Here is a 26,952-nt window from a genome sequence, read left to right as displayed (position 1 = left end):
CAAGACCCTGCAACCCTCCACCCCACCGCCAGTCCCTGGGCCAATTCCTGCTTTGCTTCCCAAAGGGCTGACTCTCTATCACTTGGGAGGGGGGACGGTGCTGAGTGCAAGATGTCAAGGGTCAGGGCTAGGGACTGGTATAGGGACTATCCTCATTCCACAGATAGGTAAACTGAGGTTGAAATAGTGAGTAATGGAAAGAGAGAACTGGCTGGACTGATCATCCTCCCTCCTTGTATACAGACCTCAGGGCCAGGTGGCTGCTGCCTAGTACCCGACCTGCCCAGGGGTAACCACCTGGGGTCCCAATGCTCTGGCTGTCCACAGACTCTGTGCATGCTGGAGAGGTGATATGACAGCCAAGGCAAGGACCCCACAGATACAGAACTGTAGGAGGGCAGAAACAGGCAAGGGGGCCCTTTCTTTCTTCCTGGCCTGGGCTGGTGGCCGGGCGCTTTCACCTGGAAAGACCTCCTGCCACATTCTTGGTGGCACAGACTTGTGTCCTCTCCTGCTGCCCAGACGCTCCGCTCACCTGAGGATCTGTGGAGGCTCCCTGTGCCTGTGTGTGCAGGTGGCACAGTGTCTCCCTTACCCTGCCCACCTCCTACCCTGTACCCTGAGAGCCATAATACAGAGACCTGCAGCCTGAGAGGAAGTCAGAGCCATCTCCCCAGATGTGGCGCTGAAGCTCAGCAAAGACACTTGGCCATGGGAAAGGAGCATATAGAGCATATAGAACACATCTCTGGGTGTGTTCTAAGCTCTCATGCCAAGGTAGGCAGTGATCCCTGAGATCTGTGTGGGAGAGTGGTCTGGGAGGGCTGCATGGAGGAGTGGCATTACACCTGCCTCTCTCTCCCTTCCTGAGCTCAGTGCCTGGGAAAGGGACACTGGCTAAAAGGACTCCTGCTGCCATGTGGGATCCCTGATTAGAGTCTCCTCCCTCTCCCTATCATCTGCAAAGAGCCCACACACCCAGTCTGGGACTGGGGAGCCCTAACTGTGGCCCAGCCATCTGCCTTGCCAGCCAGGCCCTGGGACGGTTCTGTGAGATGCCCCCCCCCACCTTGTCTGTCCCCAGAGTGTCTTCTGGTGGGTGGGGTTTGCAATCTGGGCTACAAAGCACCACTAAGTTTGGTGGATTATTTCAGTTATCATGTAAACTGCAGGCTCCAGGCAAGGCAGTTAAGAGGGGTTGTGTATCAGACTATTGGGGTTCCTCTCTGGCCTATCAGCTCTATAACCTCAGGGAAATTTCTTTGCCTATCTGGTCTCAGTTTCTTCAGCTGTAAAATGGGATCACAGACAGTGCTTTATCTCCCAGGAAGAGAGCCAAAGTGCTTAGCACAAGGACAGTTGTGCAGAGGAGAGCCAGGTTTGTCACTGAAGAACTGGAACCTGGAACCTGGCTTGTCCCTCAGAGGGAGTGTCCAGGGGCGGCACTGTCACACACACTCCTGGTGTGCAGCTGCTCATTTTTACATAAGCTGGTGCTTCTGGTGGACTAGGTATGATCTGTCCATCCATTTCCTATGTCCATCTTGTAGGCAGCCTGTGATAGGGCTGAGGGACTGTCACTCAGGATGGAACTCTTGGTTCTGGCAGGGCTGATCCTCAAGGCCTCTGATCTTTTGAGCCTTACACCCTGAGGAGAGCATCCTCTCCTCTCCTCTCCTCTCCTCTCCTCTTCTCTCCTCCCCTCTCCTCCTCTCCCCTCCCCCCTTTCCCCTCTTCTCCCCTCCCCTCCCCCCCTTTCCCCTCTTCTCCCTTCCCCTTCCCCTTTTCTCCCTTCCCCTTCCCCCACCCCTTCCCTCCCCTCCCCTCCCCTCTCCTGTCTTTCATTCTTTCTTTTTTTGCCAGTCCTGGGGCTTGAACTCAGGTCCTGGGCACTGTCTCTGAGCTTCTTTTGCTACCACTGGAGTCACAGCACCACTCCTGGCTTTTTCTTTTTTCTTTTTCTTTTTCCAGGGCTTCATGCATGCTAGGTAAACATTCTTCCTCTAGGTCACCTTCCCAGCCCTCTTCCTTTCTTCCTTTCCTCCTTCTCTTCCTCCTCCTTCATTGTGGTGCCAGTACTGAAGCTTGAACTCAGGGCCTTTTTTGCTCAAAGCTGGTGCTCTACCACTTAAGCCACAGCTCTACTTCGGAGCGGGGCGGGGAGGGGTGGTTAACTGGAGATAAGAGTCTCCCAGACTTCCCTGCCCAGGCTAGCATCAAACTGCAGTCCTCAGATCCTCCTGAATAGCTAGGATTGTAGAAGTGAGCCGCCAGTGCCTGGTGCATGCTGTCATCTTTGAGGCTGTCTCTGCACACTAAACTGGTTGGGCCTGGTATTTCAGCCTGGCCCTGTGCCCACCTCTGTCTCAGCTAGCTAGAGAAAGTGTCCATTGGCATCTGGCCTGGCCATTGCCCTTTTACACGGGCATCTGACAAACCCATTCTGTCCTAAACCACAACAAAACGTCCAAGCAGAGATTGAAAAAGGAGATCGCAGGAGGTGAAACTGCCAGCCCAGTCAGCAGGACTTTCAGGAAACACATCACCTGTCAAACCTGAAAACAAACACACCACAGTGGCCTCTTTCTCTGAGCGATGGGACAAAGTCCTGAGGGATGGAGGTGTGTGCCAGCCACCTGCCCACAGTGCAGTGCCCAGGGCGGTGGCTTCTAGAGCAAGGCTGCTGGGCCAGCTCTCCTTTTGGTTTCTCCCAGGTGGAAAGATTGCTGGACTTAGGGAACCCGGGGAACCTTTGATCTCAGGGTGGCCCTGAGGTCCCTGCTAAGCTATGGGCAGAGGCCTTCTCCTGCATGTGGCCGGCCCATCCTCTCCCAGGAGCGGTAAGGTCTCCTGGGGCTCCAGGCTGGGCACTCAGAGGATTCAACCAACTTGTAGAGGTCATCTGACTCTCGATGGGACATTCCCACTTTCTGCAATCCCCATCATCTCAGTCAGTCTCTTTTATTTGGTACTTGCTGAAGGCCAGACACCTCTCATATACCCACTCCTCTAGGCCTGGTCATTACCCACTCTGGAGCTGATTTTACAGGTGGGAGACACTGAGGCCCTGAGGTGAGGCCACACAGGCTGGCAAGATGTGACCTCTTCATGCAGGAACACTGGGAGGATGGGACTGGCTTGGTGGCAGCTTACTGTCACACCTGCAGGGGTGGGCAGAGTCCCTGTCTCCTAAGGTCCCATGGCAGGTTAGCAGATACACAGCAGAGCGAGGGGCGGGACCGAGGGCTGGCAGTGTAACTAAGACCAGCACTCATACACTCTTCATGGAGAGGCCCCAGGGAGCAGGGACAGCATCCCGTCGAGGGCAGAGCTGTGGACGGAAGCCCTCTCCTTCATGCTCAGCCCCTGCTGGCTGCATGCCATCCCTTGCTGTCTCTGAACCCTCAACCTGCAGTGACCTCAGAGGTGTCAGGCCCAGCGACATTGCTCTGGGCCAAACAGCCTTAAGGAAGTGAGCTTTGAGGAAGGTGGAGTGGAACAGAGGTGCTAGCGCCACATCAGTGTATCACAACACTTATTGTCTACCCCAGAGAGCTCAGAGACCCCCAGGGCCCAGGCTGCAGCACAAGAGACACTCACTCATCAGGATCACTGGTCACAGGGGCCATGTGACTAGTCCCTAAGAGTTCCCACAGTCCTGCTGAGATGCAGTTGCGACAGAGCACTGTACCCAGAGCATTGCAATAGGGAAGACAGACCTTTGGCAGATCCAGGTTGGCTCCCCAGGGCCTGTGAGCCCCTGGGTGGAAACATCGGTCTACACATCTGCTGTGATTTTTTTTTTAAAAAGAATCCTAAATAGAGAGATTTGAACTCTGAGATTTGCTTTGCCCCTAGGGAGAGAAATTTTGGGAGAAAAATGGAAAATACAAAGGCCCTGGGGTGAGAAGGGCCAGGTGTACTGAGACATTAGAAAAGAGATTGATGAGTATGTCTAAGGGGCCTGGGGTGATCCAAGTAAGGACAGAAGAGGGACAGGGCAAGCCGTACAGGGCTCTGCCAGCTATGTAGGATTTTATAGCTTCCACATCATCAGCTGCATTCTCACTGGAGGGTTGCAGGCTGAGAGGGACGAGCTGTGGACTGTATTCTGCAGTCCCTCCTGGCATGTGGTTAAGGGATTGATGAGGGGGTATAACCAGTGGGTATAACCAGTGCCTAACCAGCCTCTGTGCTGGCCTAGGTAGGAGGCTGTTGATGAACGGAGGGTTGGAAGAGGCAGCTTGGCCCCCCAGGGGTTTGTTCTAAGCACTTGATGGGTGAAGGAGCCATTTCCTCTCCTCTGAATCCTGCAGCACTTAGAACGCACGAGCCCCACAGGGGGATGTTGGAGTTGGAAGCCTTTCCTTCAGTGCTTCCTAAGAGGCAATGCACACAGTGTTGGAGCTATTGGGTGTTTCGCACGTGTCTGGGAATGACTCAGGCTCGGTATTTACTGCTGGCCACACTGCTGGCGTCTGGGGCTGGGATGGTCTGATGCACAGTGACTCTCAGGAAGGAGCCTTGCTGCTCCCACACCAGGTAACAGCAGAGCCGTTTGTTCTCCACAGAGCCTCCCTCCCGCCTCCACACTCATCTCTGAGAAGCTGCTGGGGAAAACACTGCTCTGGTCCAAGCCTCGCGTCACACAGGTGAGAAGGAAGCAGGTCTGGGGAGGGCAACCACCTATACGGGACCACCAGTCCCAACTCCCCACCCACCAGGCCATTCAGAAACATGTGGGTGCTTGGGTCAGGCCAGGGAGCTACCCCTGCCTCCCCTTTCCAGGAGAGGGACACAGCAAATCTACAAGGAGGGATGACATAGGGTGGACATGGGTCCCCTCCCCAGCCCTAGCCTGTGCCCAGGGGCTCCTTCTGCCGTCCTCTTTCTCTTCCTTCCTTCCTTCCTTCCTTCCTTCCTTCCTTCCTTCCTTTCTTCCTTCCTTCCTTCCTTCCCTCCTTCCTTCCTCCTTCCCTCTTCCCTCCCTTTTTTCCTCCCTTCCTCCTTTCCTTCCTCCTTTTCTTCTTTTCTCCCTCCTTCCTTTTACTTTTCCTTCTCCTTCCTTTCTTCCTTCCTTCTCTCTTTCCTTCTTTCTTCCTTCCCTACTTCCTTCCCTCCCTCTTTCCTTATTTCCTTTCTTCCTTCCTTCCTTCTTCCCTTCCTTCTTTCTCCCTTTCTTCTCTCTCTTCTTCCTTTCCTTCCATTTATCCATCCATCCATTCTCAGTATTCATCTATACATCTGTCTTCCTCATCTAGCATTTTATTCAGTACCATTTGTTGGGTACCTTCTTTATTATTGATTGTTATTTTTAATTGATTAACTCAACTCAGGGCCTGGGCACTGTCCTTGAACTTCTTTTACTCAAGGCTAGTGCTCTACCACTTGAGCCACAGCACCACTTCTGGTCTTTTGTGAGTATTTAAATGAGAGTCTCACAGACTTTCCTGCCCCTCAGATCTCAGCTTCCTGAGTAGCTAGGATTATAGGTGTGAGCTACCAGCATTCAACATTATTATTATTAAGTAGTTCTTTAAAGGGTTTCAATTCAACATTTCAGTATATGAGTACAATGTATTTGTGTGTGTGTGTGTGTGTGTGTGCGTGCATGCATGCGCGCGTGTTTGTGCGCACACAAGCACGCCTGTATTAGACTTGAATTCAGGGCCAGAGTGCTTTCCCCTAGCTTTGAGACACACCTTTCCATTTTTAGTGATTAATTAAGAAGTTGAGACACTCACTGTCCAGGTGACACAGCTGGAGAGCAGTGTAGTGCTAGCGTGCTTCAGTATCCAGGGCCACCTTGAGGGGGGGGCGGAGGCTGAGGTGTGGTGTTCGTGATAAGGCTGACTGTTGAGAATTTCCTGGAGCAGATATATCTGAAAAAAGATGAGTGGAAGTTCATATGATATTAGGACCTCAGTTCCATTATACAAACTGATTTGGCATATGACAAATGATACATTTAGTCAATTTAAATTGTCATTACTTAGAAATGGTTCATTTACCTGATATAAAGTATAGTCAACATGATAGTTCCTGAACCTTCTGTAAGCCGTGCTTGCATTCCTTTATGCTGTCAGTGTGTGTGTGTGTGTGTGTGTGTGTGTGTGTGTGTGTGTGTGTGTGTGTGTGTGTGTGTGTGTTGTTGTTCTTGTTGCTTCTGCTGCTGTTTGTGGGGTGGGGGTGCTGTTCCTGGTGCTTGAACCCAAGGCCTGGGTGCTGTCCTTGGACTTTTTGTGCTCAAGGCTAGCACTCTATCACTTGATCCACAGCTCCACGTCTGGGTTTTTGGCAGTTAATGGGATTTCCTGAACCTTCCTGCCTGGGCTGCTTTTGAACCAAGATCCTCAGATCTCAGCCTCCTAAGTAGACAGGATAACAAGCATGGACCAAGGGTGCCCATTCATTTTGTTTTTTAGCACACCCTGCCTGACAGGCATAGATAGCCCTCTGAAGATTACAATAGAGTACACAGGAGAGATAATGGGGACAGCTCACCCCTGCCTCTCACCTCCCCACCTGTGCCATTTGACTCGATACCCATGGGAAGCCAGCTCCGGCCACGGAGCCCTGTGGGTGCCTGGCGCTGACCTCATCTCTTCCCGGCAGGCAGGCAGGAGTCAGGCAAGCGGAGCGGTGAGATGAGGTCTTCCCGGGTCCTGAACCATTGTCCAGGGGTCTCGTAGCTTTCTTCTCTGGGTGGCAGTCAGTTTCTGCTGCCATACCTCTCCTGAGCTCTCCCAGGATCCCATCCCAGGGCTGTCCTGTCCCTCTTGTGTACGCGGCCAGTCCCATTGTAAAGAGACTTGTTCATTAGGTCAGTGGCTGTGGCTGTGTGCCAAAACAGCTTCATGTGTGGACACAGAAATTTGGCTTTTATATCATTTTCATATGTTAGAAAATCTCCTTTTTGGCTTTTTTGAACTGGTTAAGAATAAAAAATATCTATGAACTGGGTGCCAGTGGACACACTCCTCACTACTCAGGAGGCTGAGATCTGAGGATTGTGGTTAGAAGCCAACCTGGACAGGAAAGTCAGAGAAACTCTTATCTCCAATTAACTATCAAAAAGCCGGAAGTGGAGTTTTAGCTCAGTGGTAGAGCATTATAGCCTTAAGAAAAAAACATCTCAGGGACTGTGCCTAAGCCCTGAGTTCAACCCCCAGGACGAGCGCACACACACAAATCTGTTCTTAGCTCACAAGCTGTACAGGAAGTGGGCAGGAGCCGGACAGAGTCCTCAGGCTGTGGTACTTGCTCTCTAACACTTATCTCCATCTTTGGGACAGGAACTCGGCTTCCCCCACCCCAGTATGAGAGGGTAGGGCTGGAATAAAACTCCCAAGCCCCCAGAATGCAGCTTCAGGGTCTCCTGCTGCTGCAGTAGTTGGTGGGAATGCTCTGAAATCAGCGCCTTAACTCCATTGCTGGTGTGGCCCCAGCCTGGGATGAGCTGACCCTTCCCCTTGGTGGAGCTGCCTCTTCTGCTCTGGGAGGAAAATGTCCTCCATCCCCTGCTCTATCACTGTGCTCTCTTGTCACTCTGGCTTAGTATCCTGGACTTCCCGCTCTCTTGGAGCTGCCCTTGGACCCTGTCTGGGTCTTAGCACCAAGCCTTGTCCTGATAGGCTGAGCTGCCTGCCAGTCAAGAGCTACCTGGCTCTTATTTCACTGTATGAACCTTCTGACTCTTGCACGGGACTGAGTAGATGGGGTGAGGAGGCCTGGGCTCTGTCTTGCCTTCAGCTGTTCCTCCCTTACTCTGGCATATAGAGTAGCTTAGCCCAGTGCCTGTATAATATGCTGGAGGCCAGCCCCAGCGCCTAGGGTGTGGAGTATTGGGAGAGTGGGCAGCATGAATGACCTGCCTTCCATGTAGGCAGAGGTCAATGAAGAGGGAGCCTCAGTCTTGAGCTTTCTGGCTTCCTCCTTGCCTTCCAAACCAGAGCTGCTCTGAGCAGTCAGCTTGGTCCTCACCATCTACCTCATCTGTCTCATGCAGCATAGAAATCAGATCCAGACTAGCTCTGAAGCCAAACCCAGCCAAAGTATATTTGAGAAAAGAGGCAGGCAGCCCCAGGTATGGTTTTCATGGCCAGGGGTTGGGGTTTGGGGGAGAGGAAGCTGAGTATCCATGCCTTTTCCAATAGAGACTGTGAGTGTGCATGCACTGCTTTGCACAGGGCTCAGAGTGAGCCCGTTTTGTGTGGTCACATAAGGTATCATTAGGCTCAGGGTCAGTTCTCAGTCAGATTTTTCAATATCTTGGTGGTCTCTGCTCTTAACCACTTGTCCACAGCCCACAGCTTCCTGTCTGTATTTGCTTGCTGGCAGCCAGGCCTGCAGCTTCCTTCTGCCAACTAGAGGAAGGAATCTGGCCTTCCCTACCTATACCTTTATGGCCTGGGCTCCTCCCGGAAGGGAGCACTTTACAGTGGGTCAAGTGTGGGCTCTGGGCCCAAGATCATTTACAAGCTCTATGATGTAGACAAGTTATAGCCTGACTGAGCCTCGGGTCCCCCAGGGTGGACATAGTCTTGTGGGCTAATTGGAGGAGTAAACGAGCTGAGGTCTGAGAAGAGCCACTCCTTGGTCCTAGGGAGTTCCCATATCTAATCTAGTCTTCCCTAAAGCTGTTACCTCTTGGGCCTCCCTACTTTCCCTATCCTGGAGCACTCATCTGTCCAGAGGACGTGAGCACCGACAGGGTAGATTCTGGAACCCAATGATAGGCCTGCAATGGGGATCCCAAAGGCAAGGCCATCCCTCCCTTTTCCATAGTAGCAGGCCAGAGGCCTGCGGCTCCAGCTAAAGAGACGGATGGAGTTCTCTGAGTGATGCGAGACTCACACTTGGTTGCTGGGATCTGAGAGATCCAGCCAGGCCCAGTAAAGCTGTTCCCTGGCAGGAGAGCAAAGCTCGCCTGGCCTGGGTTTTCGTTTTTCCTGCCTCAGTGATTTGTCCTGGAGTTTATGAAGAGCCTGTGGCATTGTCAGAGGCTGTGGTGGGGTCAGGGGTCAGGGGTCAGGGTCGGGTGAGAGCTGTTGTCAGGAGTTGTCCTTGGGGTATCCGGGCAGCTCCACCCTCCAGCCAGGCTGGAGGAGGGCATCTTGGCTCTCTGGCTCTGGCATGGGGGTCCTCATCTTCTCCTTAGTAGGGTGGGGGATCCCTGGCTCCTAGACCCTGCCATCTGCAGTTCTCAGTCCCTAGTCTCAGTCCTGGTGGGTTGGAAAAGCCATCTGGTCTACCTGTGTGGCCCTGGAATCCTCTTTAGGCATTCACTCATTCAGGCCGGGCTTCCATGCCACGGGGATGGGGGCTCACCACTGCCTAGGCAGCCTTTCTTTTCTTAGGGAAACTTCACGCTGTTTGCTGCCGACGTTGCACTTTGCAGCTGTGACAGCACTGACATGGAACTCAATCCCTCCACACAGGCCCGCCCCAGTCACCGAGGTGGGGGCTGAGCTCCCCTGGGCAGGGAGGGTGGAGGTGAGTGAATGTGAGCACACCTCAAAAGGGTGCAGGCAGGGAAATGCAGAGGAATAAAGGGGATGAGCACCCCAGGGCTCCCTTCCATCCCCTCCACAGGGCAGAGGGACCTTTTCCCCACTCCCCCCTCCCCCCCCCAGCCCAGCTTTACCCATGCAGCTGTCCCAGGCCAGCTGTCCCAACCCAGCTGCCCAGAGCTGATCGCTGTGCACCCCAGGGCCTGTCTGGGCTCCGGAGGACATGAGGACAGGGAGTGTACCCCGCCACCCACCCCACACGCCTGGGGCCAGGGACAGCTGTGCCACCTCAGCAGCACAGCTTGTGTCATTCAGGGCGACTGAAAACTTGGAGACAGCTGTAGGCCCATCTTGGCGTACCAGTTAGGTGCTTCGCTGGTTGATCAATTCCATGGAATTCTAACCTGAGTTCATTAGAGTTCCAGGATGGCTTTGGTGGGGTTCATGAACCCCCAGAAATTACTTGCAAACTGCTACATACATACAGATTTTTCTAAGGGAGTATGTGACCCCAAAAGTGTTCACAAGAACTGGTGATCAACTGGATGGACCCCATGCCGTGTGTCAAGCGGTAAGGAAGAAAGCGCTCTGAGCACGCAGGGTGTAGGAGTTCACAGCCCCTGTAAACAGCATATTTAAGAATGAAAACAGAAGGCTAACAGAACCTCGCTACAGCCCAGTGCCGGGCTCACTGCTAGAATCCTAGCAGCTAAGGAGGCTGAGAGCTGAGGATCAAGACAGGAAAGTCCGTGAGACTCTTATCTCTGATTGAACAGCAAAAAGCCAGAAGTGGGGCTGCGGTTATAGGAGTGGGGCATCAGCTTTGAGAGGAAAAAGCTAAGAGATAGTGCCCTTGGCCCTGAGTTCAAACCCCAGTACTGGCACCAAAATAAAACAACAAAAAAAGCCTTCACTGCAGCATGAGCTCAATTTTGTTTAAAACTGCTCATTACACAAACACACACAAAGGGAGCTAGTGACTCAAAAGTAAAACGTGGGAACTTATCTTTGGGAGAAAATGGTTTTGTTTGTGTTTTCTGCCTTGCTTAGATGTCTTACATTGCATATTTACACCTATTATAATGGGTGGGAGGAGGGCTCGGTCTCTTTGCCCCAACAGCTCCCGGAGCCTCTGCCCAGGCCCAAGGAGCCGTGTGCAAAGCTGGGGACACGCCACATTCTCCCCTCTGGGTTTCCATCAGTTGCTCACTAACTTCCTGGTCTTGTGGCTCCAGCCAGTGCCTCCTGGGGTTGTGCAGGCCAGGGTCCCACACGTAGCACTTCCCTCCAGCCACAACCCCGTAAACAGCTCTGGGGACCTCACTTCCCAGCTATGTGGCTTTGGGCAGTCTTCCAACCTCTCTGGACCTCAGATCCCGTAAAGCGGGGATGGTAGCATTCACTTGCTAGCTCACAAGTGAACAGAGATGACTCGGTGTTGGGGAATCACAGCACTGGCTACCTGTTCTAACTCCCTCTACCTGCCCCCACCTCGCCCCTCTGACCTGCCTGCCTTCTCTCCTCTCTCTAGGGAGCACCAGAACCGGCAGAATGGGGACAGCTTGTATCAAAGTCACCAAATACTTCCTCTTCCTCTTCAACTTGCTCTTCTTCGTAAGTATGGCCAGGGTTGTCCACCTACCTCTGACAAAGTCTGCTCCCTAGGGCATCTGTGCCTGAGACCCTTCTGGACAGGGACATAGGGACATGGTGGCAGGGTGTGGCTGCAGGAGGCCGATGACAGATGGACCCAGCTGGGTCCGGGCAAAGGCACCACGTCCCTTTCCTAGCTTGCCCATTCTGGAGCCCTCTGCCAGGACTGCTTGAGTACCCATCCCCTCTCTCTAGTCTGCCTTCCCCCTCTGTCCCCTGCCCATGTGAAACACTTGTTTGTTATAATGCTGGTTTTCAGCTACCCACACATCCCACCCCTAAACTCGCAGAGAGGGAGGCCAGGTACAGTGGGGACTCACTCCCCCTTCCCCAGATCCCCTCATGCCCTAGGTTGCCTGACCCTGGGTTCTCCAGAGGTGAGCTTCATGGCGCAGCTGGAGCTATGGGTTTCCCTCTGGCCTGGCACAGCTGACATGGAGCTGCCAGGATGATGGTGTGCACACATGTGTGTGTAGATGTGAGCATGCATGTGCACATGTATATGCACCTGAGTTGTGTGTGAGCATGCACATGTGTGCATGTGTAAGTTCTGTGTGTGTGTAGGCCCACCTGCGCTGGGGGTTGTGATTGGCCTGCCAGAATACCACTGGGACTCGGGTCGGCTCCATGTTGTTTGTTCAGCCTAAACTTAAAGAATCAGGTTATAAAGGTGGGCGCTGGTAGCCCACATCTGCAACCCTAACTGAGATCTAAGGATTAGGGTTTGAAGTCAGCCTGGGTAGGAAAGTCCATGAGACTTTTATTTCCAATCAACCACCAAAAAGCTGAAAGTGGAGCTCCAGTTCAGTTGCTAGAGCCCAATCTTGAGTGGGGGGAAATCGGGTTATAAAATAGAACGCTTATGGTCACGCAGTTCTACCTTTTATAATACACAGATTTTATATTCATATTCCTATGTCTGAGAGCAGAGGAAATCAGCTCTGGATGTCATGTTGGACTTCCAGGGACGTGAGGGTCCCCAGCTTTGGCTGGCCAGATCTCTGGGAAGGGACAGCAGGCAGGCCTAGCTGTGGGCACTGGGCCAACGTCCAGCTGCCTCAGAGGGAGAGGAGCACAACGGTGCTACCCTTGGGGCCTTGGAGACAAGGCGGCGTCTGGGCAGTGATCTAGTGGAAAACAGGAATGCTGTGGATGGTTTGGCTGGCATGTCCCTTCCTGTCCAGCCTCCGGGTTGCTCCGGAGGAACAAGAGGAACTAGAGGCTAGAAGTGCTTCTCTCTGGCCTGCACTATGGTAAGGCAGGCTTAGCCAGGACTTGGCCTTCCCTCCAGATCCTCAAAGATCTCGGGGAAGGGGAGTCAGATGTGAACTTCCTGTGTGCCAGGCCTCAGATGACCTGTCAGGAGTAGGGGAGAGAAAGCAGGTGGAGGGGATTGTGTGCTCACTCCTTCGGCAGGTGGGAGCTATCCCCACACGCACTGAGCCCATGAGCACGTGCAGCCATTTCCCTGCTGCTGTGTCTAGAACAATGCGGTAAACACTGTTTGCAGTGTTTTACTCTGCATGTCGGGATTGTAAGTAATCCATGGAGGCTTGACATACAGGGGCGTGCTCGTGAGGGTTAGCAGCAAGTATTATGCCATTTAACTCTTCGGTATCAAAGGGTCTTAGAAACCAGTCCCTGTGTATTCCCAGGCTAACTGTATTTCGGGCCTCCGTGCATTCAGATACCCCAGGCAGGCAGAGGAGCCTGCTTCCTGCTCTTGCAGAGAGTATGTCTACACCACTCCAGCTCCAGCCTCATGATCATTTGACTAGATCATAGGATTGCAGAGATGGTGGGGAGAGAGGTGTGAGGTGTGCAAGGGATGAAGAATGCAAGGGTCAGGCCAAGGACCTGTCAGGGAGGTCAACGAAGTCTGGCATGTGGCTGGGAAGAAAGGTTCTATCAACAGGAGGCCAAGGCCAGCATGGGGAGAGGCCAAAAGCCTCTTTGGGACACTGGCCATGCAGCTGCTCAGGACAATGGCTTTATGCACCCTGGAGCAGATTTGCATTTTGAAACTCACCCTGGCTGCTTTGTGTGCTTACGCATGCGTGTGCACATGCTCAGTGTTGCCCACCTTCCCTCCTGACCCCACACGCCCCCATGATAACCCAGGGTGCTGCGCAACTCTCCCCCCCCCCCCCCGCCACCTTTGCCAATATGGGATTTGAACTCAGGTCTCCGTGCTTGCTCAGGTTGCTTGCTCGGCTGGCACACCACAGCTTGCTGGCTGAGCCACACCCCCATCCCAACTTTGTACTAGTTATTTGGGAGATAGAATATCACAAACTTCTGCTTGGACTGGCTTTGAACTGTGATCCTCTGGATCCCAGCCTCCTAAGTAGCTAGGATTATAGGCATGAACCACCAACTCCTAGCTTAGATGCTTCTGTTAGGCATAAAAGAATTCAGAGGCCCTGGTACTCTGACACTCTGAGGAAGGGAACTAGGCCACAAGTGTCCAGCTCCTAGTCAGGGCCATCTGGAGCTTAGGCAGGGCTGGGGTTGATTACTGTAATAAGTACCCCATGGCCCCAGCCTTGGTTCACAGAGAAAGGGGTTCCATGGTGTCCTGCTCAGCAGGCCAGCCTCTTTCCTGCTACGTGGCAGGCCCGTGGCTGAGCCAGCCGCACCTCCTGGTCAGGCAGCTGTCATCAGCCTGAAGGGCTTCTGGAGACTTCCCTATCTGGGTTCCTCTTGGCAACCCCGCCGAGTTGTCTGGAGTTTCTACTTGGAATTCTTTTTCCCAGAGGGAGTTTTCCACCCTCCCTCCCCACAACCCCTGCTCAGAGGCGCTCTTCTTTCTCTTGCCCTGCCCGGGAGTGGGGAGTGAGGAGATCGCTCGGGGCGTTGAGGACTGGCCAGGCTCTGTGCCAAGAGGGGAGTGGGCTCTGTGGAGTGGGCACATCTGTCCAGCCATCTTTAGAGGCTGCTGGAGGTCCTAGGCCCATTGCTGGCCCTAGGCGGATGCACTGGGCAAGCTTCTGGCCTTGGACTTGACCTGCAACTACAGGCTAACAGCCAAGGTGGGAACCTAGGACTGGCAATGGACGTGGGCCCCCCAGGTGGCTCATCCAGCAGGTGGGCCCAGTCCCGGCCCATAACAGAGGTAATTGAAAGAAGACACAGGCCATCTTCATCCTCAGAGGGAACCTGTGCCTCCACGGGGATGGGGTCCTCTCGAGGTCCGATGGGGTGGCTGATCTGGATTCTACCTGGATACTGCGCTCAGGTCAGGGACTTGGCCCTGGTAGAGGGGAGGTGGGGCCTGGGGCCATTTCCTCTCACCTCAGTCAACCCTCTTCCTGGCCCTGCACTGGCACAGCTGAGCAGCTCTCCATTTCCCCCACCACTCCAGATCTGATGCCATAAGCCTTCCAGGCCACAGCCTGCACCTGGCCCTGCCCTCTGGAGCTCCAGTCCCATAGAGAAGCAAACCTAGAAGGACTTGGGCCCCTTGGGGATGACAGTTGAGCTAGGCCAGGCAGCAGTGGTGGAGACAGAATGGGGACACTTAGGGTGGCCTCACTGCTGAGAGCCGATGGCCAGGCCGAGCTGGACTGTACATGCACGGTCTTCCTCTCATGGGGCAGGTTAGGGAAGCACCGGAGCCCCCAGCTGGGTCTGGGACTAGGGCAAGAGTACAGGAAAGGCCAAGGGACAAAAGAGGAAGGGTTCCCCTTGTCAGGAGGGGCCCTGGTGGGCTCCCTGAGATCACACGTGGGTGAGAAGCAGCCAGGACCTCCCATACCTTCTCTCGTGTCCGGGTTACTCACATTTGTGACCAGAGACCATCTTGGGCCCCCCTGAGCTAAAGGCAGCTCCCTGGATATCCCCTATACCTCTTCCTGTCCACCCCCTCCACTAACTCCTCTCTCTCCTTCCAGATCCTGGGTGCTGTGATCCTGGGCTTCGGGGTATGGATCCTGGCGGACAGGACCAGCTTCATCTCTGTCCTGCGTAAGAAGACCTCTGTTTCCCCAGCTGGGGATGCTTAGGGGCCTGGTTTGGGGGGGGGGAGCAATGTGGGCACAGCTGTTCCCATGAGGACATCGGTTCAGGGCCTTCCCTGCCCCTGGGGACATGGCCAGCTTCTGCTGCTGACCACAGCAAATGGGTCCCTCGCAAGGGTTTCTAGGAAGAATTTCCTCCTTCCCCCTAACAAAGCCACTGTTGTTTAGATTTGCTGGGCAATGAGGGGAGGGGGGAGACATTCTCCCCACCCAGTGCCTTCCCTTCCCCCGGCTTTAGAAAAGCCTCTCACATTCCCTGCCTGCCTTTGTCCAGGAAAATGAGGCCAATGTTCATTCCTTCCCAATTTTAGAGAGATGTTGGAGCGAGTCAGGAGATAGATGAGGTGTTAGTGCTGATCCCAGGGTTTGAACTCAGGGGCTGAGCGCTGTCTGTGAGCTTTTTTTGCCCAAGGCTAGTGCTCTACCCTTTGAGCCACAACTCCACTTCCAGCTTTTTTGGTAGTTAATGAGACTTTCCTGCCTGGGCTGGCTTTGAACCATGATCCTCAGATCTCAGCCTCCTGAGTAGTAGGATTATAGGTGTGAGCCACGGGCACTCAGCTTTGATGGCTGCTTTGGGCTGTTTTGGATGTGTGTGGATGAGGAACATTTCAGGCACAGCTGCCATGCATCACACTCACCACACACCCTCCATGCCACCTCCAAGCACCGTCCTAATCCTGCAGTAGCCCTGTGGAGCAGACATGTCCTATTCCTGCCCCACAATTGGACACACAGGTTCAGAGATGTTGAGTCACTGACTGAAGGTCACATAGCCGCTGAGTGGCAGGTGTGGGACTCAACCCAGAGCCTTTGATCCTAAAGGCAACCTGTGGCATTCAGGGTGAGCCCCAGTGCAAAGACCCACCTTCCCACTCTTGCAAAGCTGAGCAGCAGCCCGGAAACCCCCGCCTCCCCCATCCTGGCCTCTCCTGGTCGTGGCTTACTTCCCACCCAGCAGCTGCTGGACCCTGGCCCATGACAGCTGCAAATTGAAATACAACGAACTTCACCAGGATGCAGTATTGGGGGGAGGGAGGGGGTCACACCTGCTGCTCTAGGCCACAAGGGAGGCTGATCCCCTCTCCCCCCCACCCCCCTCCCCCATACAGCCTTGCCTTCTGGGTTAGGGACTACTTTCCTTCTCGAAGCTCTCCCAACGGGGTACACACCCTCCTGACCGGGGCTCACCACACCCATCAGGCACTGTGCACTGGGCAAAGTCTGAAGGCCCACCCACAGAATGCCTGCTGCACCCTGCCCCCAGGCTTGGCCTGACCTGAAAGGCTACTGGACTCCCAGGGTGGTTTTTACACACACGCCACGTCCCTCCCCCTTCTCCTGGAACCCAGCCCATTGGCCTGGGTGGGGCCTGCGCAGGCAAGTGCTCCTTAAAACACCCCCAGGTGGTTCCCAGGCGCCCAGGTTCTGACATAGATCTGAAAGCACCCAGGAGGCGGAGTCAGGGAGATTCCCGCAAGCAGAGGCCAGGCTACAACCCCAGCAGTCCAACCAAGCTCAGGGCTGGCAGAGCTCCCCTTCTCCCCTTCCCCAAATACACAAAAGCAAAGCTCCATCCTCCCCCTGGCTTCTGAAAATGCCCTCAGTTTAGAATACCCCTCCCTTCCTGTACCACCCACCTGTACCATGCCCCATGGTCCTCATGACCCTTCACCAGAAAGACTGCTGTCCACTTACCTCCCCTTCCTTTCCCCCCACCCCGCTCTTCTGCATTCCCAGCACAGGGCCCAGGCCCCGCACAGGGTGGGCACCCAGGACATGGTGGATGGCTCAGTGGGTGACCAGGTACCGGATGACCAGGCATCAGGGCCTGCATCAGCCTGGGGCCAGGCAGCAGGGCTGAGAGCCTGGCATCAGAGGGCGGTTTCCAGATCTCAGTTCTGACCCCAGGCTCAGTTTCCATTCTGTGGAGTAGTACTGTTGGTGGCTGCTAGGCAGGGCCATGTCAGAACCGAGGGCTGCAGGTTCAGAGTCCTGGAGGCCCAATGAATGGCCAGGAAAGAATCAGAAGGCCGATGGGTGAAAAGCAGCCTGGAATCAGTGTCGGTGGCCCATTGCCAGCACAGAGCCAGCCTGGCCGCCGGTGCATACAGCACCTCCCTGGGCTAGCTCTGCCATCAGCAAGGACGAGCCGAGGCCCCCGGCCTCCTGAGGTTCATATTTTAGGGGCTGAGGGCCAGTGATGAAGAAGATAGAGTCCAGGCTTGTGACGAGCACTGGGGAGGAAAGCCGCAGCAGAGCCGGCCTTGCCTGGAGCAGGGTGGGCTGCCACTGCGCACACACTTCCATGTGGGTGACCCGCAGCGGCGTGAGCCCCCACTGCTCTGAGGGGAGCAGACCCTGGCTGTGGTTGGCTCTCCTCACCTCTGGGACTCTGTGACCCCTGATACTTGTTAACCCTGATGTCCCCTTCTCCTGCCTTCTAGAAAACTCCTCCAGCACCATGCAAGTGGGGGCCTACATCTTCCTGGGCGTGGGAGCCCTCACCATGGTCATGGGCTTCCTGGGCTGTATCGGTGCTGTCAACGAGGTCCGCTGCCTGCTGGGCCTGGTGAGTCCCCATCCCCCCACCCCACCCTGGGGTGCCCAGCTTGTCACACACACACACATATGCACACGCACACACACAACACACACCTGCCAGAGGGCAGCCTGGCTGACCCTGCCCCTTCTCTCTGCAGTATTTCACCTTTCTCCTGCTGATCCTCATAGCCCAGGTGACCGTGGGGACCCTCTTCTACTTCAACTCGGGCAAGGTGAGTCAGTGGGCCCTCGGGTGGGCCCATCGCTGGGCACTGGCTCTAGGCTTGGGGGACCGACAAGCTGCTGCTCAGCTGCCGCGACATGGCAGGTGACAGCGACAGGCCCCCGGCCTCCCCGAGGGGGTAAGGCAGTGCCTACAGTTGGAACTGTTGGGCAAGGCTCTCACGCCTCCCTCGCTGCCTGCTGCACCATCAGTAAACTGAGGACAGTTATCAAAGTTAACTCAGGGTTGGATTGGGCGGGGAATCTTAGGAAAAACACTTAGCACAGTGGGTACTTCTTAAGTACTTGTCATGTGGTGATGAAGGCTTCTTGGAGCTACTCAGCCACAGATGAGGCCCAGGAATGACACTGCTAATAAAAACATCGTCCTTTGTGAGGAACGCATTTAAGTTTCAGGAATAGAAAACCAGGCTTCCCATGCCCTAAACCCTTAAGACGTTTGTTGTTAACTTATCTACAACTCTGATTTGGGAGCCCAGAGACCTTGACTCTGGCCTGACACTCGGCACCCTCTCTGTGGTGGATTTTCTGCAGCATGCCAGTCACCCCATGGTCACAAGATGGTGGCCACCGGCTCAGGCACAGCAGCTACACTGCTGTGGCCAGAAGAGGTGGGAAAGGAAAACGCCAGCTAGCGCTGGTCTTTTTCTCAGGAAAGACAGACTTCCCCGTGCTGGGTCAGAAGCCATCCCTGTCTCCTCTCTGTATTATCTCCCCACTCCCAGGTAGGCAGAGCCTAGGTCTGAGATTCAGGTACCCTGACTTGTGGAACAACTCTGACAATGGTGCTGTATAACTTCCTAGAAGTGGCCCTGCCTTCTGAGCTGTGTATGGCCCTAGGCCAGCTGTGAGCCTAGGGTTCTAACTTACCCCCTGGGGCAGCAGGGAGCATGTGCCATTTCTGATGATATGCCGGGCGCTGGGCTGGGTAGCATGGTGGCCATATGCTAACTCTGCCAACCACCCCAGCAGATGGGGTCAAGGGGTACCAGCAGAGGGCCCGGGGTGGGTAGCCTGGAGGAGGAGAGACTCCTGTGACCACCAGGGTGTGGCTGGCGGCTGAGGGGTTGGTCAGGAGAACCAGGGCTCCCCCACCCCCAAAGCCCACACTCACGGGTGTGCACGCCATGCATGGCTCCAGCAGTAGGACCGGTTCCACCTGGGAGACCACTGGGTTGAGAACACCCTGGCTTACCAGCCCACGCCAGTATCGGACAGATGACCTTTCTCTTCCCCTGTGGCAAGGGAGGAGGCATCCAGGCTGCTCCACGTCAGAGGTTCCTAGGGGAGGGGGCTTCTCGAGGGTGCCTGGGGCCTGTCTCTGCAAGGAGTGACTACTCAGGCCTGCTCCCCACCCTCCACCCAGGGAGAGGGTGACAGTGGCTGGGACAGCTCAGGACGTGACTCACCTGATGACGTGACATGACACAGCTGCAGCTCCCAACTGTGTAGACTACATGGAGGACTGTCTACAAAAGCCAGCAGAGTGGCTAGAGGCAGCCGCCCGGGAACCCTGGAAAGGGCAGGCTGCTGTGGATCATCCTCTGAATAGGCCACCCCAATACTAGAGCCCTAGAGGCCTGGCCAGGCCCCATCGGGGGATTCTAGGGAAGGGAGACCTGGTTTTTACTGTGCGGTCACAGCTGGGGGTGTTGGCCGAGGTCACTTGGGAAGTCACAACTCGTAGCCAAGCCCCCAGCCCCGCTCGCGCTCTTGTGCAAGGCACTGCGCTTCCTGTGGCCAGGGGCATTTAAGCAGCCTGAAGTGCCTGGAAAGTTCTCACGCTTGCGCCACGAATCTTCCAGGTCTGACTCAAGATTCCGGTGACCCCTGTGTGGTAAAACAGCAAAGGCCAGGGGCAACCCAGGGTCAGGTGGAGACAGCAGGTAGTTATGGGGAAGGGGACTCAGGCCCCGGGGGCGGCCGGATGTTAGCCTGTGACCACACTACCCGAGGGCACCATTGGAAAGGAGGAAGGATGCATCATAGCTCCTCCCCTTAGTCACTGGGCCCCTCTCCCATGGGCCTGTGGGATGGCCGGAGACCCCTGGTGACCACCGTGTGGCAGGGGCAGCGCAGAGGGATGATAGACCAGGAATGGCCTCCAAAGAGGCCCCTGCCTCCTACACCTCGCTGGCCTGTGACCGTGGGAATGTATTGCAGGCCCCCTGCTAGAAGTCGAGATGGGGGCCAGGACCAGGGCTGGCTTCCCACAGGGGAGTCCCACACTGAGGCTGATTTGATGTCCTGGGAAAGCATGGATGGCGGCATTACATTTGAGGCCTTGCTGGAAGGGGCAAGCCAAGGGACCCGAGAGGAAAACCATGGGTTCCCATGTCGCCGTGGGGAAGGGGCCTTCTGCACTCATCCTGGGTGGTTCAGTGAGCTAGGGACTGGGAAGAAGAGGCTGAGATGCTGGAGTGGCTTTGCTGGAGCCTCAGCCAGATCTGGGTTTCCCCAGCCCTTCCCCCCGCCCCCAGGGGCCCTTCTCCCCTCTCTTGGTCCCCTTCTTGGGTCCCAGTGGAGCCCAAAGTGAGCTCAGGCCCTTGTAAACAATCCTAGCAGAAGGAGTCTGTGTCACTGGCCATTCCCAGGGTAAGCATGTGGCAGCACGTAGCCATGAAGCAGGTCTTATATGTGCTTAGCCACAGAGGGGTGACTGGCTGCCCCAAAAGTGGGGGGGGGGAGCAGGGGGAGAAGGGGGAAGGGTATGTGACAGGCCCCTCCCTGCCCCTCCCTCCTCGGCTCTCTGGTGACCTCTCCAGGTGACCTCCCTGAGCACTTGGTATCCCAGGCAGAGGCTCAAGCTGGGCCAGCTGTGTGGCCTGGTCCCCACAGCCCGGCCTGCTGCTGTGTCTCAGCCCCATTCTGAACCGCAAGATGCTGTGGTGTTCCCACGGAAACTACCCACCCCTGTGGAAACCACCGGCCTCCTCACCTTCTCCTGTCTGGGGGGGGGAACCCTGGAGGGAGACTGGGGAGTCCGGCTGCCATGGCAACCACACAGGGTATACACAGAACCTAAGGCTGCTGGTGCCCAGCCAGTGGGTGGAGAAGGTGCCGAAAGGCGGCTCTGCCCAGATGCATCTGGGAGCCTTTTGATGTGGATGCTGGCAGAGCTTCCTGGGCGAGCGAGGGGGTCCCGAGGTAAGACACGCTTTCATCCAGACCTCTGCTCTTCCTCCTGTTGGCTGTGCGACTCTGGCTGACTTAATTAGCCTGTCCAGCCTTGTCTTCCGCATCTCTGTAATGAGGGAATGGGTCAACTCCTAGGTGACTGGCCCGCTGTGAGACACAATTTGGAGAATGTGTGCCCCCACCCCGATGCACAACTCACATTCGATAAATGCGTCTATAGGGGTTGTGATTGCTGATGAGAAAGCCGTATAAGGTATAAGTTGTGGAACTCAGCCAGGCATTTAAGGTCATACTTGTAATCCCAACTATGTGAGAGGTAGAGGAAGAAGGATCTCGTTTGCCCAGGAGTTGAGACCAAATGTAAAGGACCAAGAGAAGGGCTGGAGATAAAGCTAGAGGCTCACCTAGCATGCGTGAGGTCCTGATGTCGGCCCTGTGTGTGTGTGTGTGTCTGTGTGTGTGTGTCTGTGTGTGTGTGTGTGTGTGTGTGTGTCTGTGTGTGTGTGTCTGTGTGTGTGTGTCTGTGTGTGTTTCTGTGTGTGTGTCTGTGTGTGTGTGTGTGTGTTGTTGTTGTTAATGTTAATCATGGGGTTTGAACTTGGGGCCCAGGTGCTGTCCTGAGCTCATTTTGCTCAAGGCTAATGCTCTACCACTTTGAGCCACAACACTACTTCTGGTTTTTAGGTGGTTCATTGGAGATAAAGCGTCTCACCAACTTCCTGCCTGGGCTGACTTAGAACTGCGATCCTCAAATCTCAGCCTCCTGAGTAGCTAGGATTACAGGCAGGAGCCACCAGCACCTGGCTTCTTTTATTCTTAAATAAATAAATACACTGGGAGCTTTCCTGAGAGGGGAGATGCTGAGAGGAGAGCTGTCCCCAACGCTGGGTTTCCGGGGTGACACTGGGGAGTGTTGGGGAGCCAGGCTTCGGGGGGCCAAGCGAGGGGAGAGGAGGTATGCTGCTCAACTCTCCTTGCCGCTTCCCTGCCTCAGAAGCGCTGCCTAGCACAAATGTCTGGTGTCCCCACGTCCAGCAACTCAGGAGCCCAGGGGGCCAGCCCAGGATCCTGCAGCCCAGGGGGTGGCCATGGTCTTCCCGTCCCTCCTGGCAGCCCCACGGAGGGAGGCCGAGGGGAGGCTGGAGTGCCTTGGTTCACCCACCTCCCACCCTGACCCTCCTGCTCCACTCTGCAGCTGAAGCAGGAGATGGGCAACGTGGTGGCAGACCTCATCCGGAAGTACGATGCCAACAGCACCAACAGCCTGCAGGATGCCTGGGACTACGTGCAGGCGCAGGTGAGCCCGGGCACGGTGGGGCTGGCACGCTCCTCTCTGGCTGGCTCTCCCCTCTGGCTGGCAGAGCGGGGGATGCAGGTTCCTGCTGGGAAGGCATCTCCTCACAGCCCCCTCCCTGGCACCCCAGCCACTGCTACAGCGGCCACTTGGGGTCCTGGGGACAGGCAGAGGGACCATGGAGGGCTGCCTGGAGTCTTCTGTGCCCCAAATCCTGCATGCAGGCCTTTGTGTCCCCACACCCCCAGAGGCGCCAGCCAAGCCCAGAGGAAGCATCCCAAGGAGGGGAGGGGGGGGAAGGAAAGGAGTTCCTGCCTAGAGCTCAGCGGTCCTGCATGTGCCTTTTCCGCCCCCTGCTGGCTTAGTCAGGGATTCACATCCTCCTTGACCAGGCAGCAACTGGGGACTGACCCCAGTAGCTCACCCAAGCTGTCTCATTTAGTCCCCTCCTCTGGGCCAAGAGAGCAGCTGTTCGCACAAAGCCCAGAAAGGCACCGTTCCCTCGGGATGAGAGCATTTCCCCCTGTACAACAAGCACAGCTAACCACATCTCCCTTTTCACTTTGCCAACCAGGAAGCTCAGAGCCCAATCTCAACCCTGCCTACACATGGTCAGCACATGATCTGGACTGAGCTCTTACTGGGCTTCCCAAGCCCGTGCAGGCTGCATTTGGCCCTCCTAAGACCCCCACCCCCCACCCCACGACAGGAACTGTGGTTGTCACTGATTTTTTGCAGATAAGGAAACCAAGGCTAGGACCTTAGCTATGGTGGCAGGTCTGAGGTTTAAATCCACCAAAGTACACACTCAGCCATTTGCCTCATGTCCTGTGCACCTGTGTAGTCGTTCAACTTGAACTTCCCTCTTGTCTTTCATTGTGAACCCTGGGCCTGGGCGCTGTCCCTGGGCTCTTCAGCTCAAGGCAAGTCTCTACTGCTTGAGCCATAGCACCACTTTTGGCTTTCTAATGGTTTATTGGAGATAGTCTCATAGACTTTACTGTCCTGGCTTGGCTTTGAACTATGATCCTCAGATCTCAGCCTCCTGAGTCGCTAGGATTACAGACATGAGCCACCAGCGCCCAGCTGTGCCCTGATTTTTACTTTCACTTTTCTTTTTCTGGTCAATAATGGGGTTTGAATCATCCTGGGCCCTGTCTGAGCTCTTTTGTTCAAGGCTAGCACTCTATCACTTTAGCCGTAGTCCACTTCCAGTTTTCTGGTCATTAACTGGAGATGATAGTCTCACAGGCTTTACTGCCCTGGCTGGCTTTGAACCAGGATCCTCAGATCTCACCCTCCTGAGTAGCTAGGATTAGAGGCATGAGCCAGCAGCACCCAGCTTACTCTTACTTTTTGTGGTTTATGGTATTTCCCCCAAAGCTGCTTTAAGTCCCTTTTGGCTCACAGAGCTGAAATGAAGCCCAAAGTCTAATGCTGGTGGTTTGGCTGGAAGTGGCAGGTCTGGGTGGGCAGATCCAGGCCGCTGGCTTGGGCGCGTGGCCCGCTGAGGTACCACCGACAGTGGCCCATCAGCCTGGCCCCCTCTCCACCAGGTGAAATGCTGTGGCTGGGTCAGCGCCTACAACTGGACAGAGAATGAGGAGCTCATGAGCCACTCGGAGGTCACCTACCCCTGCTCCTGCGAGAAGGGGGACAGCAGCCTCTTGGTGAGGAAGGGCTTCTGCCATTCCCAGAGCAACAGCACCCAGAGCGGCAACGACCCCGAGTTTTGGCCTGTGTTCCAGGAGGTACGTGTATGGCCGCCCCCCCCCCCCCCCCCGCGCTGGCTGCGGGAGCGGAGCCCCCGGGGGAGGGGAGGCGTCCCCACGCAGTGTGGGTGATGCAGCCCCGCGCTCCCTTGCAGGGCTGCATGGAAAAGGTGCAGGCGTGGCTGCAGGAGAACCTGGGCATCATCCTGGGAGTGTGCGTGGGTGTGGCAGTCATTGAGGTCTGTACTGCTCTCCCCCCCCCCCCCCCCGCCCCCAGCCCTTCCTGCACTCAGTCCTGGGGAGCCCAAGGCTGGCGGGGGGGGGGGGGGGAGGGAGGGAGGGCGGGGAAGGCTTGGCTCTCAGAGTCCCACTTGCCTCTGTGTCCTCAGTCAGGCCATGTCCCTCTCTGGGGCCGCTCTGTTGCCGACAGGAGGGTGCTCATGGCACAGCGGAGGATCTGTTCTCTGAATGCAGACCTGGGTGTTGGTGTAGATGGTGGGGGCCAGGCGGGCCAGCATCCCCTGACCCTCAGCCTCTTCCCTCCCAGCTCTTCGGAATGTTACTGTCCATCTGCTTGTGCCGACGCATCCACTCGGAAGACTACAGCAAGGTCCCCAAGTACTAAGGCTGCTCTCCCACCTCCCCACCTCCTACCCCGACCTCCCAGAGGGGTCCCCACACCCCCTCCCTCTTCCAGGCCCATCTCCCACCTCACTGCCAAGGCTTCTTGCCTATCCTGGGCTGGCTGGATGGGCGGGGACTTTCTGAGGCCTGGACCCTTCTCCCCTGCCACCAACCACGAGCCCTGGTGGTTCTGTGGCCCCTGTGCTGTCTGCCTGCTAAGGCTCTCTGAGCAGCTAGACCGGTTCCCTGTGGTGTCTCTGTCCCTGCCCAGGCAGCTGGGCTGGGCTGCTCCTGCCCAGGAAGCCATGGAGAGAGGGTACAGAGGAAGATGTATTGAAAATGGCGGGGAGAGGCACGAATAAGCCCCAGGACTGTTGGGGTTGGGGGGGGGGCTGCCCACTGGGTGGGTCAACTTATTCCTATCATAATGCTTCTACCTTTTGTCTTTAAACATTTTTATGGAAGGTAGCGGAGAGGGTGGACTTCGTCCCTTCCCGGGGGCCTGACGCAGCCCCTCCAGGCTCAGCTGGGGCCACACTGTGGGAAGGAACTAGCAAGCGCTACCTGGGTGCAGGGCCACATGTCCCCCAAGGCACAGCACAGAAGTGGCCCTGCGTTCTCCAGGATTCCGAACTGTTCAGGGGCCAGAGAGAAGAAAGTGGACTGGTCATTCATGGCGGCTGTCCCCCATCTCTCAGGCTGCGGGCGGGTGAGGCTATGTGGTATCGTGGCCAGAGAGGGCCTCTGCTCTGTACACACCCTCACCATTGGAAGGCTATTAAAAAAGTTTGTCACAATCAGCCCGAGGTGGAGGGGTGCTTCCACGGGGATGAGGGGCCAAGGTGTCGGGGGAGGGTGTGAGCAGAGAGGCTGCAATTGCTGTAAAAAGTGGATGGGCTTTGCTGCTACTCCCACCCCTGCCCCCAGGGCAGCCCGTGTCCGGCCTGAAGGACCAGGGGCTCCGCAGTGCCTGGAGCCATGTTGTGTGTTGACAGGTGCAGATGGTCTACAGATCAGCCTCATCCACTGTGCAGAACTCAGGGCTTCCGCAGCTGGGCCACGTCCTGCCCAGCCTGGGCCTCCGACTAAAGCCGGGGGCATTCATGGGCCCAGGCTTTAGACATACAACCGAGAGGTTCTCCCTAGTGCATAGGGGGGTGGAAGGTGGAGTGGGGCACAGCTAAGTGGACAAATGTCATCCCATGGGCTCCTCTCTGCTGACTAAGGGGGCCGGGCCCCTGCAGACAGAGGTGTTTCCACAGTGGCCACTAGGGGGAGCTGCCACCTCAGCCAAGGATCCCTGCGGGGCCTGGAGACTCCCTGATACAGACACCTTAGCCCAGAATCTGGGTGACAGTGCAAAGCCCAGGGTGCAGGCAGGGCTCAGGGACCTTGGCACAGCCGGGCTGGGAAGGAAACAAGGAGTCCTCCTTGCAGTCTTCTGAAGTGCTTCCTGGGTCACATTGCTTTAGATCCCCAGGCCCTGGTAAAATGTAGCCAGACTGTGGTCCCAAAGAGAAGGGCTGTGGGCCTAGTCATGGACTAGGAGGGGATGGCACTCTTTTACTTCAGGGGAGTGCCCTGAAACTGATGTTCCTCAGGGAACTTTCTGTGGCTGAAATCAGGCCTGCTGTACCACTCAGCCCTGAAGGAGGCCTGGGCGGCTCTGCCTTCCAGCTGCTTGCCCTGGGCTGAGGGCTCCTAGCAGAGCCCCATCAGCATATTTTATCCATAACTTACCTTGCTCTGCAAAGCAAGTGCCTACATTAAAATATAAGCTTGGAAGAAGCCAACACAGCTGAGTTGTCCACAAGGTAACTCACCTAAGGATGGCAAATGCTTGCAGTGTGCTGAGCGCATTCTCCATGGCTGTGTTCCCAGCAGACATCACTAATTGATCGCTGGTCCCATTTTCTTAGCCCACACGCACCTGGCCCTACTTAATGGCCAACATCACTTATTGTGGCTTCACTTCTTCTCAGCTTAGCACCATCCATCAGTTTACGGGAATGTGAGATGAACGCCGTCCGCATCCTAGAGCTGTCATTGTTTTGTCAAACAATTTTTGTCTCTGAGCTTCCTGGTAGCCAAAGCAAAAACAAAACAAAAACAATTTTTTTTTAATCAGTTATATAGTTGTATAGCTCTCCTTTCCTAAAGGATACTCATTCTTAGCACTGAAAAGTGTGGCTAGCTGGACTCACTCAGACACT

General features: G+C 55.6%; 1 protein-coding gene across 4 annotated transcripts in view; it reads left to right on the top strand.

Moving 5' to 3' along the window:
- Cd82 (CD82 molecule) overlaps positions 1-25,539 on the top strand; it is a 37,915-nt gene extending 12,376 nt beyond the window's left edge. For 2 of the 4 annotated variants that reach the window (XM_070032535.1, XM_070032534.1), the window contains exons 2-10: positions 4,572-4,652; positions 11,044-11,126; positions 15,059-15,131; positions 17,632-17,756; positions 17,887-17,961; positions 22,305-22,406; positions 23,960-24,154; positions 24,271-24,354; positions 24,663-25,539. In XM_070032535.1, coding sequence (XP_069888636.1) covers positions 11,064-11,126; positions 15,059-15,131; positions 17,632-17,756; positions 17,887-17,961; positions 22,305-22,406; positions 23,960-24,154; positions 24,271-24,354; positions 24,663-24,740 — 795 coding nt within the window. In that variant the 5' untranslated portion in view covers positions 4,572-4,652; positions 11,044-11,063 and the 3' untranslated portion in view covers positions 24,741-25,539. The remainder of the gene's footprint in view (positions 1-4,571; positions 4,653-11,043; positions 11,127-15,058; positions 15,132-17,631; positions 17,757-17,886; positions 17,962-22,304; positions 22,407-23,959; positions 24,155-24,270; positions 24,355-24,662) is intronic. The other 2 variants (XM_070032537.1, XM_070032536.1) reach the window with 1 other exon arrangement.
- Positions 25,540-26,952: the final 1,413 nt, after the last annotated feature.

This window comes from Dipodomys merriami, unplaced genomic scaffold, assembly GCF_024711535.1.
Source record: "Dipodomys merriami isolate MVZ:Mamm:240054 unplaced genomic scaffold, mDipMer1.0.p SCAF_21, whole genome shotgun sequence".
Lineage (NCBI taxonomy): Eukaryota > Metazoa > Chordata > Mammalia > Rodentia > Heteromyidae > Dipodomys > Dipodomys merriami.
Note: the sequence above shows the minus strand (reverse complement) of the source record. Positions and strands in the feature narration are given on the sequence as shown.